A 15,204-nucleotide genomic window follows, 5' to 3' on the forward strand; every position below is an offset into this window, starting at 1 on the left:
AGCTGTGGACACTATTAACAAATTAGCATGGCCAATCCACCTAACTTACACATCTTTGGACTATAGGAGAAAACCAGAGCACCCATAGGAAAAATATTCTGGTTTATGTCATCTGAATTTTCTTCACTGTTGATGGAAGTGTTCCCCACTCCTGGCAATACCTTATAATCACGGATTTCACAATGAGTTATGAGATCTTCAGTCCTTCCTGAGGTCTCCGGCCAGCACACCACTGAATAAGCCCCAAGCGTTCCCAATGTATCCTTTATAGGAAATCTTCCCAAAGGGATGCTGGAATATTTAGTCTGCTGTCATACACTAGTAAATCATTTATGATTGTGAACTGCTATCAGTGCTCAAAATACGTGTTCTTGGCCAGTTTGATGGACTTTTCATCTGGCTGTCCTTCAATGCACTGCCAGTGAATGGTAGCATACACTTGCCAAATTTGCTTGAGCCTATTTTGACTTGCTGCCCACTGGTTCTTTAGTGGTATGAAACATATTTCTTCTGCCATTGGGCTAATCTCAAGAGATTCTTTCTTCTTTTTAGATTCCAGCATAAGTCTAGAAAGCCCACTGATATGTTTTACAGTTACTCCTTGACTGGTTCAAGGAGTTCACCAACTGTTTAGTTCTGAGCCAGTTGCACTCTGACTGACTTGTCTTTTGATAGACTTGGCATAATTGGTCCTTCTTAACCTGTTCACTTCTTTGTAACTAGTTAAACTCCTTCTGCTACTTTATGAAGGTTGAGGTCAAAATGTACATGCATTTTCAAGAGTAAGGTTTCTTCATTATGAATTACTTAGAGTTTCTCGACTATCATATACCCCTTGTGTTGCAGAGTTGCTTATGGAATATATTTAATCTCAAGAGTTGTTTCACCTGGACACAGTTCAATCTAATTTCTGTTTCTCTACTTGAAATGATCTAATAAGACAATGACACTTAACCTTGTATCAAGCTTAAATTTAACGGAGTGTTAATTGACATAAACAGATTCTGTCTAACTCAAGTTGGTTGGAATGCCAACTTTCCTGAGGAATGCATTAGGCATCATCTCATGCTGTATTAGATGAATATCTTTGTGTGAGTAACATTTGACATTTTGCTGCTCTGTTGCTGTAACTGCCTACATTTACACATCCATTGAAATAACATCTTTTATTAATAATCTGGGCACCATTTGTTCCTGTGAGGCCTCCATGTTCTACAAACACTGTTACTGACTCCGCTGTCAGTCCTGCTTTTGTATTGGTGTGTCATATTTGGCTTTCATTTTTGTACCTTAAAAACTGAATAGATTTTATTCTTCTCTGGTGATGAGTTGTAAAACGTAAAGCACAAGAACAGGCCCTTTGGCCAACCATGTTTGTGCCAACCATGATGCAATTATAAACTAATCTCATCTGCCTTTTGTTATTTTCCTCTGAGGATTTCTTTGTGTGGTTATTCCTGATTTCTCCAAATTATCTTATCCTGAGTTCTATTTGGCTAATGTATAATGTTAAAATCTGCCAGACAGTACTGTTTCTACTGTCATTTCTTCCTAAAGTGATTATTTATTCTTCTTACTTGAAAGTTTTTTAATTCTGCAGTATCTTAATGCTGGTTTTATTCGTGTTAAGTGTTTTTGGTCTTGCAGTATGCTGATGCTGCTTTAAGCTCATCCCACACTTAGATTCTTACTTCAATATACCAAGCAGTTTTCTGTGTCTTCAAGATTTTTTAAACTCTATCATATAGCAATGTTGTTCCCATTTATCTGCTGGCATTGTCCTTCTGGATGGTAGGTAGGTTTGAAAGGTGCTGTCTGAGATAGTACACATTGACTCAATAAAACAACTGTAACTTACCACTTTGATGAACTTTGGTACTGATAACATAGGTAAAAGAGAGATGAGGTCCTGTGGAATGAGTACAGGGAGCTAAGAAAGAGGCTGGAAAGCAGGACCTCTAGGGTAGTAATCCAGAGATTAGCCATGCATTCATCTGTCCTATTTTTCTATTCCTTGCCTCACTAGCTCGTGGCACAGTACCACCTTAACATGACTGTCATCTCAGTCTCTCCTTTAAATAATGTGATGTCAAGCTTCTTGTATTTACGGTGTCTCAGTGGTTAGCACTGCTGCCTCACCTGCCAGGGACCTGGGTTTCAATCCCACCCTTGAGCTACTGTCTGTGTGGAGTTTGCACGTTCTCCCTGTGTCTGTGTGGGTTTCCTCCCACAGTCCAAAAATGTGCAGGTTAGGTGGATTGGCTATGCTAAATTGCCTGTAATGTTCAGGGATGTGTAACTTAGGTGGGTTATAGGAGAATGGGTCTGGGTGAGATGCTCCAGGGTCGGCGTGGACTTGTTGGGCTGAAGGGTCTGCTTCCACACTGTAGGGATGCTGTGGGAAATAAATTGTTTCCAAACCTTATTCACCGGGTCTCCATTTAAACTCTTCATTATACTTATTACATTTGACTTTTGATTTTATACTGCACTCTTTAAGTGCTCTGTGTAAATGAGAGTGTGTGTGTGTGTGAGAGAGAGAGAGAAAACCTTTGAACAAGAGCTCACCTAGTTACTATGTGCTGACTCCACCCATTGGGCCAGCCCAGTGAGCAATCAGGAAAGCGTAGGCAGACAGAAGGGCCATTATGATTTGATAAGGTATGGACTTTGATCTGCAGGACAGAAGAACAAACATTTCAAAAACCTGTTTTTGTCATGCAGACCTCAGAGCTGCAGTGAATGTAGAGGTCATTTAGGAGGCCATGGATACACTTGTAAAATGGGCAGTTGGAGTTTAATGCTGAGAACTGTGATATAATGCATTTCAGGACTAAGGATGCATGGAGACATGTTTATTTATTTGGTCTGAATTTGAAAGGGTGCAGGATCAGAGCAACATGGGTGCATAAATACACAAACCTTGAAAAGAGGCAGAACAAGTTGATCAAGATGTAAGAAACATACTACATCCATAGCTTTCTAAAATGAAGCAAAGGGTTAGATTCTCATTCCTCTGTAAATGTTGAGATGGAGGTGGGGAGATTTAAATGTGATTGGTGGAACCTAATTCCTGCCTTCAGCCCTATCAGAGTTCTGGGATAATGAGATGGGTAGTGAACCCCAAGCAGCAACTCCGACTTGGCCCATTCTACTGCAGGAGAGGGCATTTCAAACTCTTTCCAATGATTGGGAAAATTTGGTTCAGAATCTTGTTTCATGTCAGCATTAACTTTGAGGGAAACCTCATTTGGAACAGGTAAGACAACCTCCCATGTTATAATGTGTGCTAAAAGTTAAAGTTCTGAATTGGAGTAAGGCCAATTTTGACAGTATTAGGCAAGAACTTTCAAGAGTTGATTGGCCGGATATTCGCAGATAAAGGGACAGCTGGCAAGTGGGAGGCCTTTTAGAAGGAAATAACAAGAGTTCAGAGACAGTGTGCTCCTATTAGTGCGAGAAGCAAGACTGGTAGGTATAGGGAATGCTGGAAGACCAGAGAAATTGAGGCTCTGGTCATGAAAAAGAAGGAGGGATATGTCAGGTATAGATAGCTGGGATTGAGTGAATCCCTGGAGGAGTATAAAGGCAGTAGGAATGTACTCAAGTGTGAAATCAGGAGAGCAAAAAAGGTTAAGGAGAATCCAAAGAGATTCCACAAATAGATTAAGGACAAAAGAGTAACAAGGCAGAGAATAGGGCCCGTTAAAGGTCAACGAGGCTATCCATGTGTAGAACCACAGGAGATGGGTGAGATACTAAATGAGTATTTCGCATCAGTATTTACTGTGGAGAAGGATATGTAAGTTAGAGAACTTGGAAAAATTGTCATATCCTGAAAAGTTTCCATATTACAGAAGAGAAGGTGCTGAGAGTCTTAAAACACATAAAGATGGATAAATCCCTGGGAACTGATCAGGTGTATCCCAGAACTTTATGGGAAGTTTGAGAAGAGATTGCTGGGCCCCTTGCTGAGATATTTGTATCATCTAGCCATAGGTGAGGTGCCGGCAGACTGGAGGGTGACTAATGTGGTGCCAAAAGCCAGGTGAGCCTGATGTTAGTGGCGGGTAAGTTATAGAGTCATACTGCATGGAAACAGACTCTTTGGGTCCAACCAGACTATAATCCCAAACTAAACTAGTCCCACCTTCCTGTGCTTGGCCTATATCCCTCTAAACATTTCTTAATCATTTTCATCTAAATGTCTTTTAAACGTTGTAACTGTATCCATGTCCACCACTTCCTCTGGAAGTTCATTCTACATACAAACCAGACTCTGTAAAAAATTGCACCCAAGTCCTTTTTAAATCTTTCTCCTCTCACCTTAAAAATATGCCCCCTAGTCTTGAAATCCCCCATCCTAGGGAAAAAACATCTGCCATTCACCTTATCCATACCCTTCATTATTTTATAAATCTCTATAAGGTCATCTCTCAACCTCCTGTGCGCCAGTGAAAAAAATCCTGACTTATCCAGCCTCTCCTTATAACCCAAACCCTCCATTCCCGGCAACATCCTGGTAAATCTCTTCTAAACCCTCTTCAGCTTAATAATATTCTTATTAAGGATGTATGCAGGTCAGACCAGTTAAAGATTAAAGGACATTTGTAAATCAGATTGTTGGAGAAAAACAAACATTAGACTTTTAATTCCAGATTACAGTTGAATTAAAATTCTACCATCTGCCATGGTAGGATCAGAACACAGGTCCCAAGACCTTTACTTGGGTATCAGGGTTAATAGGCTATCAACAATACTATTGGCTTATTATCTTTGCTGTTGTCAGAGGGTCACAGAAAAATAGGTACTAAACTGTAAGACAGTTAGTAGTGAGGGAACATTGCACTGTCAGAGGATCAGTGCTGAGAGCCCTATACTGTCAGAAGAACATTGCTGAGGGAGTGCTGCACTGTCGGAGGGTCAGTGCTGAGGGAGAGCCGCACTGTTGGAGGATCAGTAGTGAGAAAGCCCCATAGATGGTCAGTGCTGAGGGAATGTTGCACTGTCAGAGGGTCAGTACTGAAGGAATGTTGCACTGTCAGAGGATCAGTACTGAAGGAATGTTACACTGTCCGAGGGTCAGTGCTGGAGGAAGGTTGCACTATCAGAGGGTCAGTGATGAGAAAGCCCCGCACTGTCAGAAGGTAAGTGCTGAGGGAGTGCCAACTATCAGATGGTCAGTGCTGAACATGTGACCCTCCTATTGGAGGGTCAGTGCTGAGGGAGCACCGCACTGTCGGAGGGTTAGTGCTGAGGGAGTGTCACTCTGTGCGAGGAGCTATACCAAAATTTGCTGTGCATGTACCTCAGAGAATCGTCAACTTTGCATTTCCAGCAGCATGGATGCAAGAAGGAAACAAGCAAGAGCCTCCAATTTGGGAACATGACTTTATTTGAAGTTATGCCCCACCTATCACCCTGATTCCTGAGTCACATACATGTCTAGTGGAACTAATTTTGCTGGTTGTCTCATGGGAATGTGAGCTGCTCCCTTAAGACTTGCACCTAACTTTTCAAATGCTTTTCAGTAAAGCTCCATGAAATGACATAGGTTTTAATCGGATGCATAGTCTTGAAGAGATAGCTGACCAGATATCGAAGGAACAATCTTCTGGTGTTACTGTAGCTCAAGTTTTATTTGTAATCCCAACCATCAGCCGAGCACTGTTGGCTTCAGCGTGCTCCAGCAGATGGAGCCAATAATTCCAGAGACTGTAATCCTACAGAATCCAAACTGGGCTCCCAGGTGAAATTGTCTGCGCTGCTCACCGTGGGGAACAGGAGCAGGAGCTTCTCTCAGTGGGCACGGTGGTGTTGAGCGGCCGGGAGTCTAAATGCAGAGTACTCCGAGTGCTCTCACTGGGCAAGTGGAGCCCGTTCCTTGCCAGCAGCTCACGGGTCATCAGCAGAAAGGCCTCATTGACATTCTGCGCTTCTTTGGCTGACGTCTCCAGCACGGCCAATAGCCCAAATTTCTCGGCCACGTTACAGGCCTCCTCGAAGGGAACTTCACGTCTTTCCTTCAGGTCAGCTTTATTTCCTAATCGGGGGCAGAAAGGAAACCAGGCTAAGTCCCAGATGAAATACACATGCTGAATGAAGCAGTTTAACGTGAGGTTACTCAGATTCAGCGTACAGGCACCGATTCAAATAGTGTCACTCCCTTACCTTTCCCCTACAGCTACAGAAAACAAATCTGTATTTAACTCTCCTCCCATGGTTTCTGCTGGATCTGTTCCAGTGCACTTTTTGTCAGACCATGCAGTCTACAGCATAACTGACTGCTTGAAAAATCTCATCTCCCGCTGACCCTTTCCCTAATTAACTGTGATCCGAGACCTCTGGTTACTGACTCCTACCACTGAAGATGATTTTGTCCTTTTTCCTATGTCACAGGACACCTCAAACCCAGGCCAGCTGTCCTGCTGGGAGATTTACCAGAATGTTGCCTGCGCTGGAGAGTTTCAGTCATGAAAAGACATTGGACAGACTGGGATAACAAGGTGTAGAGCTGGATGAACACAGCAGGCCAAGCAGCATCAAAGGAGCAGGAAAGCTGATGTTTCGGGCCTAGACTCTTCTTCAGAAAATCTTATTTTCTGAAGAAAATGATGTTGCTTGGCCTGCTGTGTTCATCCAACTCTACACCTTGTTATCTCAGATTCTCCAGCATCTGCAGTTCCTACTATCTCTTGGACAGACTGGGGTTGTTTCGTTCAAAGCAGAGGAGATTAAGAAGGAACGTAATTGAAATGTACAAAATTATGAGGGGCGTAGATAGAAACACAGAAAATAGGAGCAGGAGGCCATTCGGCCCTTCCAGCCTAAGATTTTCAGGGGGTAGACAGGGATGTGAAATTCAGAAGACAAACAGATAAGCCACGTTCCTATTGAATGGTTCAGTGGGCTTGAAAGGCCAATGGCTCAAATTTGCTCGCAGTTCATATTCATACAACTGGAATGCTCAAATTATGATAAATGGCACAAAATAAACTTCATGTTAGACATTGGGTATGAGACCTTTCAGGCACAGCAAAGTAGCTAAAATCAGACTTCCTCCAGTCATACAATGGATCAGAATGTGTCCAACTCAAACACAAGGGACAGTTGGCTGGGAGATGTCAGTACAAACGAAGAAAATTCACAGAAAGCCAAGGCAATCCAAAAGTTTTCCGGTCAGAATTTCCAAAGCTATTCAGAAGCCCTGGAAAGTTGGAAACAGCTGATCATTGCAATGAGACCAAATGCCAAACCAGTTGGGCTAGTTCACTGCCAAGAAAGGTTCCACACTCACTTTTAAAGAAAGTGAAACAAGAAATTGAGTTAAAGCTGCTTCAGGAAGTGATGTCCCACCAGTGACAAAATTAATGCATTGATTTTAGTGTTGGAATCAGACCTGAACGTCAAACCGGTTGTTGGAAATCTGTGTTTTTAAAATTCTTTTCATTATTATGCAGGCTTTGCTGTCATTTATTGCGACAGAGACATTGCCACAGAGAATGCACCCATTAATGCTGATTGGACATCTCTAGTTGCCCTTGAGAAGGTGGTGGTGAACTACTTTCTTGAACTGCTGCAGCACTTGGGATGTAGGTAGACTCACAATACCTTTAGCAAAAGAGTCTTTTAGGAAGGGAGTTCCAGGATATTGACCCAGTGACAATGATGGAATGGCAATGTAGTTCAAGTCTGGATAGTTTGTGAGGGAAGCCTGCAAGTAATGGTGTTCCCATACATCTGCCCCTATCTTTCTAGGTGTCAGAGGTCATGGGTTTGGAAGATGCTGTCGGATGGGCCTTGGTGGGCTGCTGTGGTACATCTTGTAGATAGTACATATAGCTGCTACTCTTAGAGATTTAGACGTATATAGTACAGAGAAAGGCCCTTCGGACTATTAAGTCTGATCAAAAACAAGTACCTGACTATTTTAATCCCATTTTCAAATACTTGACCCACAGCCTTGTCTGACTTGGCATTGCAGGTGCACATCTTTTTTTAAATTCATTCACAGGTTGTGGATGTTGCTGGCTGGGCCAGCATTTATTGCCCATTTCTGATTGCACAGAGGGTAGTTGAGTCGGGTCATTAAGAGTGGGGTAGTTGATTCTGAAACTGAGGGTCCTGAATCTCAATAAAGGAAACTACGATGGTATAAGTCGTGAGTTGGCTATAATGGATTGGGAAAAGTTACTGAAAGTAATGATAATAAATAGGCAATGGCAAACATTCAAAGACCAAATGGGTGAACTACAAAACTTGTTTGTACTCTTGTGCCAGACAGAAATAAAGAGAGCGGTGGCCAAACCATGGGTTATGAGGAAGTCAAGAGACAGTATTAGATGCATAAAAGAGGCATACAAATTGGCAAGAAAAAGCAATAGCCCTGAGGATTGGGAACAATTTAGAAGTCAGCAAAGGAGGACCAAGAGATTGATTAAGAAGGGATCGGTACTAGGATCCCAGCCATTCACAATAATGATTTATATGAGGGAACTGAATGTAATGTCCCAAAATTTTCAGATGACACAAAGCTAGGTGGGAGGGTGAGTTGTGAGGAGGATGCAGAGGTATTGCAGAATGTTTTGAACGGGCTGAATGAGTGGACAAATGCATGGCAGATCAATGGATAAATGTGACCTTATCCACTTTGGTAGCAAAATTAGGAAGGCAGATTATTCTTTAACTGGCTGTAAATTTGGAGAGGGGATTGTTCAACAAGACCTGGGTATCCTTGTGCACCAGCCACTGAAAGTAAGCTCACAGGAGTAGCAGGCAGTAAAGAAGACAACCTATATGTTGGCCTTCATAGCAAGAGGATTCGAGTAGAGGAAAACAAGGATGGCATACTGTGATTATACAGGCCATTGGTGAGGCTACACCTGGAACGCTGTGTGCAGTTTTGGTCACCTTATCTGAGGAAGGATGTTCTTGCTATAGAGGGAGTGCAGCGAAGGTTTACCAAATTGATTTCTGGGATGGCAGGACTGATGTATGAGGAGAGATTGAGTCATTTAGGATTGAATTTACTGGAGTTTCGAAGAATGAGGATAATTTCCTAGAAACCTAAAAAATTCCAGCAGGACTAGATGCTTTAGATGCAGGAAGGATATTCCTGATTCCAGGGGAATTTAAGGATAGGGTTAAATCTATTAGGACTGAGATGAGGAGAAATTTCTTCTCCCAGAGAATGATGAGCTTGTGGAAGTCACTGCCACAGAAATTGGTTGAGGCCATAACATTGCATGTTTTCAATAAGAAGGTAGATACATCTCTGGTGGCTAAAGGGATTAAGGGATATGGGGGGAGGGTAGGATTAGGGTATTGAGCTCGATGATCAGCCACGATCATGTGGAGCAGGCTTGAGGTCTTGAATGACCTACTGCTGCTCCAGTCTTCTATGTTTCAACCACACCATTATGGGTCTGGAATCACACGTACACCAGACCAGGTAGGGATGTAAGCTTCCTTCCCTGAATGACGTTTGTGAACCAAATGGGCTTTTCCCGACAATCAACAACAGTTTCACAGTCATTATTAGATTTCTTTTTACTTGTAGATTTTTATTGAATTCAAATTCCATCATCTGCTATGACGGGATTCAAACCCAGCTCCCCAGAACATTACCTGAATCTCTGGATTAATAGTCAAGTGTTAGTACCCCATGGCCATCACCTCCTCTTAATGCTTCTTCAATGCTATGTGGGTTTCTGCCTCTACTACCCTTACAGGCACTGAGTTCTAGATTCCCACCATTTGTGACTTCTGAGCTCAGCTGGTAGGTGGGCGTTGGCAACAAGATGGGCGGGATAGCTGAAGAAGTTTTTACCTCCTTACCCTCTAAACTTTCTGTCTTTACTTTAATTCTGTGCCTCCCGGTCATTGATCCCTCCATCAAGGGGAAAAAGTTTTGTTCTGTTTACCATATCTATCCCCCTCATAATTTTATACATCTCAATCATGTTTCCTTTCAATCTTTTCTACTCCAAGGAAAACAACTCCAGTTTGTTCAATCTCTCTTCATAATTGAAACTCTCCAGCCTAGGCAAAATCCTGGTAAATCTCCTCTGCACCCTCTCCAGTGCTATTACATTCCCTCCTATAGTGGGGATTACGGATATGCACATCAGTGGTAGAGGGAGTGAATGATGAAGGTGTGGATATGGTGCTAATCAAGCGAGCTGCTTTGTCCTGGATGGTGTCAAGCTTCTTGAATGTTGTTGGAGCTACACTCATCCAGGCGAGTGGGGATTTACAGTCCTGACTTTAACCTTGTAGATGGTGGACAGGCTTTGGGAGTCAGGAGATGAGTTTTTCACTGCAGGATTCCCCGCCTCTGACCTACCCTGTTAGTTACAGTATTTATATGGCTGTTTGAGTTCAGTTTTTCAATTATGGTAAGGGATGTAACAATGGTGATACCGTTGAATTCCCTTAAAAACTGGAATTTCCTAATGGTTACTTCAACGGCTATCAAAGTTATGAACTTGCTGAAATTCTAGCATGTGAAAATAAAATAAAACAGAGGTAACATTGAACAAATGTCAACGATTTATCTGGCGCAAAATGCACCCTTTATGAACGTGATGTTTTTGTAAATAATTATTAGCTCTTAGTAGGAACGGTAAACTAACCCTCAGATAGAAGGCGTAAGGGTCATCCTGCATCATGAGTAATTGTTCCATAGTTGTTGGCCAAGAGGTTTTAGATAAGAGCATTGACACAGCAGAGATGACCAGCCCCCAATATAATGTTTATCAATAGGGATTGATGGGGAGAGAGAGGGGGGTTGAGCCCTGACAACAGCAGGAAACAGAAGGAGTTCCTGAAATCAGGCTGAGTGAAGAGCGATGACAGCTGTTAGCACCAAAGACCACCATTCAAATCACAAGCCAGTCTTCTTGAATGTCTCAAATTGAACTATTTCATCGAGTTCAAACAAAAGGTTAAGAACAGAAATCTTCTCCCTCTCTGAGAAAGTGGAGGACGAGATCACGGAGATTGGTGAAACCACATCACTGGTGTGAGTCAGAGATGAATGCGGAGTGCAAACAGGTAATACCTAAGATGTAAATAGTCAGCCTAGGTCATCAGTGAATGAAGAGGTCACATTATTGTATCAGAGAATCTGCAATATCCATTTGTATTTCCCTCAACAGCACTGGATACATCTCTTTTGGACCCAGTGTCTTTACTACTGTCCATCATTAACAGATCAATCCCAGATATACACAGGATTGGAGGGGTGGGATTGGTGAGAAATGCAGGGTATTGACCTGTGCTTCAAATCAGTGACTCCTGCCCCGCACTGATCACTAACCGGTGATTAACCTCTGGGTATGCCCCTTGCTGATCTGCAGTCCCTGTTTACTGACTGGTGGCTTGTGAGCTCAGCTGGTAAGTGGGCATTTGCAGACAAGAGATTTGCAAATCAAAGTAAAACACTGAAAATACTGAGCAGATCTGGCAGCATCTGTGGAGAGCGAACAGAAAGAATGTTTCAGATTAATTGCCTTGCATTGGGGATTTTCAAACTTGATTTCCTGATCACACATAGGGTCTGACAAAGCAACCAGTTGAGACCTACCGATTAACATCTGGACGACGTTTGCAGCACCATATTTCTGGATCTCGTTTACCCAGTGTGGCACCGAGTTGAAGGAGGATTGCTTGGTGATGTCATAGGCAATCATGGCTCCGTGTGCACTGCGGTAGTAACTCTGTGTGATGGTCCGAAATCGCTCCTGTCCAGCTGTGTCCCATACCTGCACCTTCACAGCACAAACACACCAGCATAAAGTCTCACTGTCCCCAGGAACTGTGTATCCCACCAACACACAGATATAGATACACACACACAGATAGACACACGCACACACACAGATAGACAAAGACATACTCATGTTCAGTCTCTCACACGCACACAAACACACACACGTGCAGTCACACACGCACATATACATGCACACACGTACAGTCACATACACACGTGTGCATACAATCATACACACACACATGTACAGTCACACACACACACACACGTACAGTCTCACACACACACACGCATGCACATAGAAACTCTCACATAGACAGAGACAGACACACAGAGAGATGCAGACACATCCCCAGGCAGACACGCACACCCAGACAGACACGCACACACAGACAGACACGCACACACAGACAGACACGCACACACAGACAGACACAGACACACATACATATGATGGAAGGGAGAGAAAGGCATGAGGGAAGGACAGGCATGGGTGGGGGACGGGGACGGGGTGAGGGAGTGGCGCAAGGGAAGGAAAGTGAAGTAGTGGGGAAATAAAAGTGAGAGGAGTAGGGGTGAATAGGACAGAGAGATTGGCAAGGGAAACAGGAAAGACAGAGGGTCAGGAAGGAAGAGAGAGAGGCATGAGGGAAGGAGAAGAGGAGGTTGGTTTGGCCACATCTGGAGTATTGTGTCCAGTTCTGGTCACCTCATTACAGGAAAGATGTGGAAGCGTTAGAAAAGGTGCAGAGGAGATTTACCAGGATGTTGCCTCGAATGGAGGTAAGAGCTTATGAGGAAAGGTTGAGAGAGCTAGGGCTTTTCTCTTTAGAATGACGAAGGATGAGAAGTGACTTGATAGAGGTGTACAAAATGATCAGAGGTATAGATAGAGTAGACAGCCAGAGACTTTTTCCTAGGGTGGAGGTAGCTTTTACGAGGGGACATAGTTTTAAAGTGAAAGGAGGTAGATATCGGGGAGACGTCAGAGGTAGGTTCTTTATTCAGAGAGTGGCAGGGGCGTGGAATGCATTGCCGGAGAGGGCAGTGGAGTCGGCCTCATTAGGGGCATTTAAGCGGCTATTAGATAGGCATATGGATGATAGTATAAGGTAGCGGTGGAGGTTAGATAGACCTTAGGTTTAGGGTAAAAGTTCGGCACAACATCTTGGGCCGAAGGGCCTGTACTGTTCTATGTTCTATGTTTCTATGAGGTAGAGGGACGGAAGGGGGAAGGGCATAAGGGAAGCAGATTGAGAGATAAGTGGGGGAGAAATGGGAGTGAGAAAGGGGTAGAGAGAACAGGATGGAGAGGGGACAGAGGGGACAGGAGGAAGACAAGGCACTGGGGTAGGGATGAAGATGGGACAGTGGGGAAGGAGGAAGAGGGGCACAAGGGAAAGGGAATGAGAGGGAGGTCTGGGGAAAATAGAAATGGGAGGCAGGCTGGAACAATAGGGGTGGGAGACAGGGCTAGGAATGAGAGAGAGGCAAAGGGAAAGGGGGGAAGAGGGACTGGGGGGGGGGGGGAGGGAGAGAGGGACATTTGGGGAGCAGGAGTGAGAGAGGGACAAAGGAGAATGTGAAGAAGAGAAGAATGTGAGGTAACTGGAGAGAGAATGAGGGCAGTGTAGACTGGAGAGTGTAGGGGGGAAAGAAAGGGGGAGGAGAGAGAGATAGGGGTGACAGGAGTGAGTGAGTGAGGTGAGGGAGGGGCAGGAAACGGGAGTGAGAAGCATGAGAGAAGGGGAATGAGATGAGGGTCTGGGGGAAAATGAGAATGAGAGAGGTGTGGGGGCGGAAAGAGGGTCAGGGGTAGGCAATGAGAATGGGGTGGGGAAGGGTGGGTGAGGAGGGCAAGTGGGTAGGGAGGGAGAAAGGGGGCAGGAGGTATGGGAGTTCGACACAGGCAGGGGAGACAGGATGGTGGCTGGGAGGATGAGAAGGCCATGGGGCAGGGAGGCAGAGAGGGGTGGAGTCTAGGAGGGAGAGAGGGGTGGGGGATAGGAGGGGGAGAGAGAGGAGTATGGGGAGACATGCAGTAGGGATGGGAAGGAGAAGGAAGTGAGAGAGAGGGACATGGGGCTTAGGAAAGGAGAGAGGTGCAGGGAGAAAGGGGGGAGAGAGAGAGAGAGAGAGACAGAGGCAGGTGTCAATGGGAAGGAAGGAGAAAAGGGGGATGGGAGGGAAAGACAGAGATAGGGCTGAGGGGAGAGAGAGTGTTTGAGGTTGGCGGGGAGAGAGAGAGAGAGAAGGGTTTGAGAGATAGGTATGGGTGAGGTGTGAGAAGGAGTGTCCATGAACAGTAGTGAGAACGGGGCAAGGAGAATGGGGAGGAGGTATAAAGGGGATGGAGGGAAAGAGGGTCAGGCATAAAAGTGGCAGAGGGAAGAGTGGGTGAGACGGGCAAAGAGAAAAAGCAGGGAATTGCAGACCAGTTACCCTCATATCTGATGGGGGGAGTTGTTGAAGCCTATAACCAAGGATGGAGTAACTAAAACACTTTGAAAATGTTCAGTTATTCAGGGAGAGCCAGCCCAGATTCATGACAAACCTCACTGAATTTTGAGAGGGGAAAAGGAGGTAGAAAGGGGCAAGAGAGAACATGAGGGAGAGAGAGAGAGGCAGAGGTAATAGGACGGGAGAGAGGGGAGCAGGGTGAACAAGAGGGAGAGGGAGCTGTGGGGGAGGACAGGAGTTGGAGAGGACCAAGGAGGAATGTGTGGGAGAGAGAGAGATGCAAGAGAGACAGGAATGTGTGCAAGGTATAAGGGAAGGGGATTGAGAGGGTGGCTGGGGGTGGAAATGGGTGTGAGAGAGGGGTAAGGAGAAACTGTAGCGAAGGGAGGGGCATGTGTGGGGACAGAAGTGTGTGAGGGGCAGGGAAGGGATGAGGGTAAGCAGGACGCAGGAGCAGTGAAGGAAGGTGTATTCCAGTGGGTGTTGTCACCTTTACTCTCTTGCCCTCAATATCCAATGTTTTTACGATGAAGTCGACTCCAATGGTATTCTGTTGTTTCTCAATGAATAGTCCTGTTTTGAAACGATGGACCACACACGTTTTGCCAATATTGGAATCTCCGATCAGTACAATCTTGAAGAGGAAGTCAAAGGCATCGTCTGCACCAGTCGCTGCTGTGTTCATACTGGAGTTAAATAATATAGAATATAAATCTCACACAATGTAATAAACTCACATCCAAACTAATATCAAGATATTGTTAAAAATATATTCATTGTGGAATCACAAAATGTTTACATCATAGGAGACCATTCAACCTGTTGTGTTTGTACTCTCTGATAGAAGGACAAAAAAGAGAAATCATGGAATTACAGACCAGTTAACGTAATATCTGTGGTGGGGTAATTGTTGAAGCCTATAATCAAGGATGGGGTAACTAAAACACTTTGAAAATGTTCAGTTAATCAGG

At 44.4% G+C, this 15,204-nt stretch overlaps 1 protein-coding gene across 1 annotated transcript; it reads right to left on the reverse strand.

Moving 5' to 3' along the window:
• Window positions 1-5,089: 5,089 nt before the first annotated feature.
• On the reverse strand, window positions 5,090-14,918 carry LOC109920068 (ras-related protein Rab-19). The gene is made up of 3 exons (XM_020520095.2): window positions 14,724-14,918; window positions 11,588-11,771; window positions 5,090-6,043 (listed from the first exon to the last, which is right to left on the reverse strand). The coding sequence occupies exons 1-3, from the start codon at window positions 14,916-14,918 to the stop codon at window positions 5,769-5,771; spliced, it is 654 nt and encodes a 217-aa protein (XP_020375684.1). The 3' UTR covers window positions 5,090-5,768.
• Between the last annotated feature and the right edge of the window lie 286 nt (window positions 14,919-15,204).

This window comes from Rhincodon typus, chromosome 18, assembly GCF_021869965.1.
Source record: "Rhincodon typus isolate 14 chromosome 18, sRhiTyp1.1, whole genome shotgun sequence".
NCBI lineage: Eukaryota > Metazoa > Chordata > Chondrichthyes > Orectolobiformes > Rhincodontidae > Rhincodon > Rhincodon typus.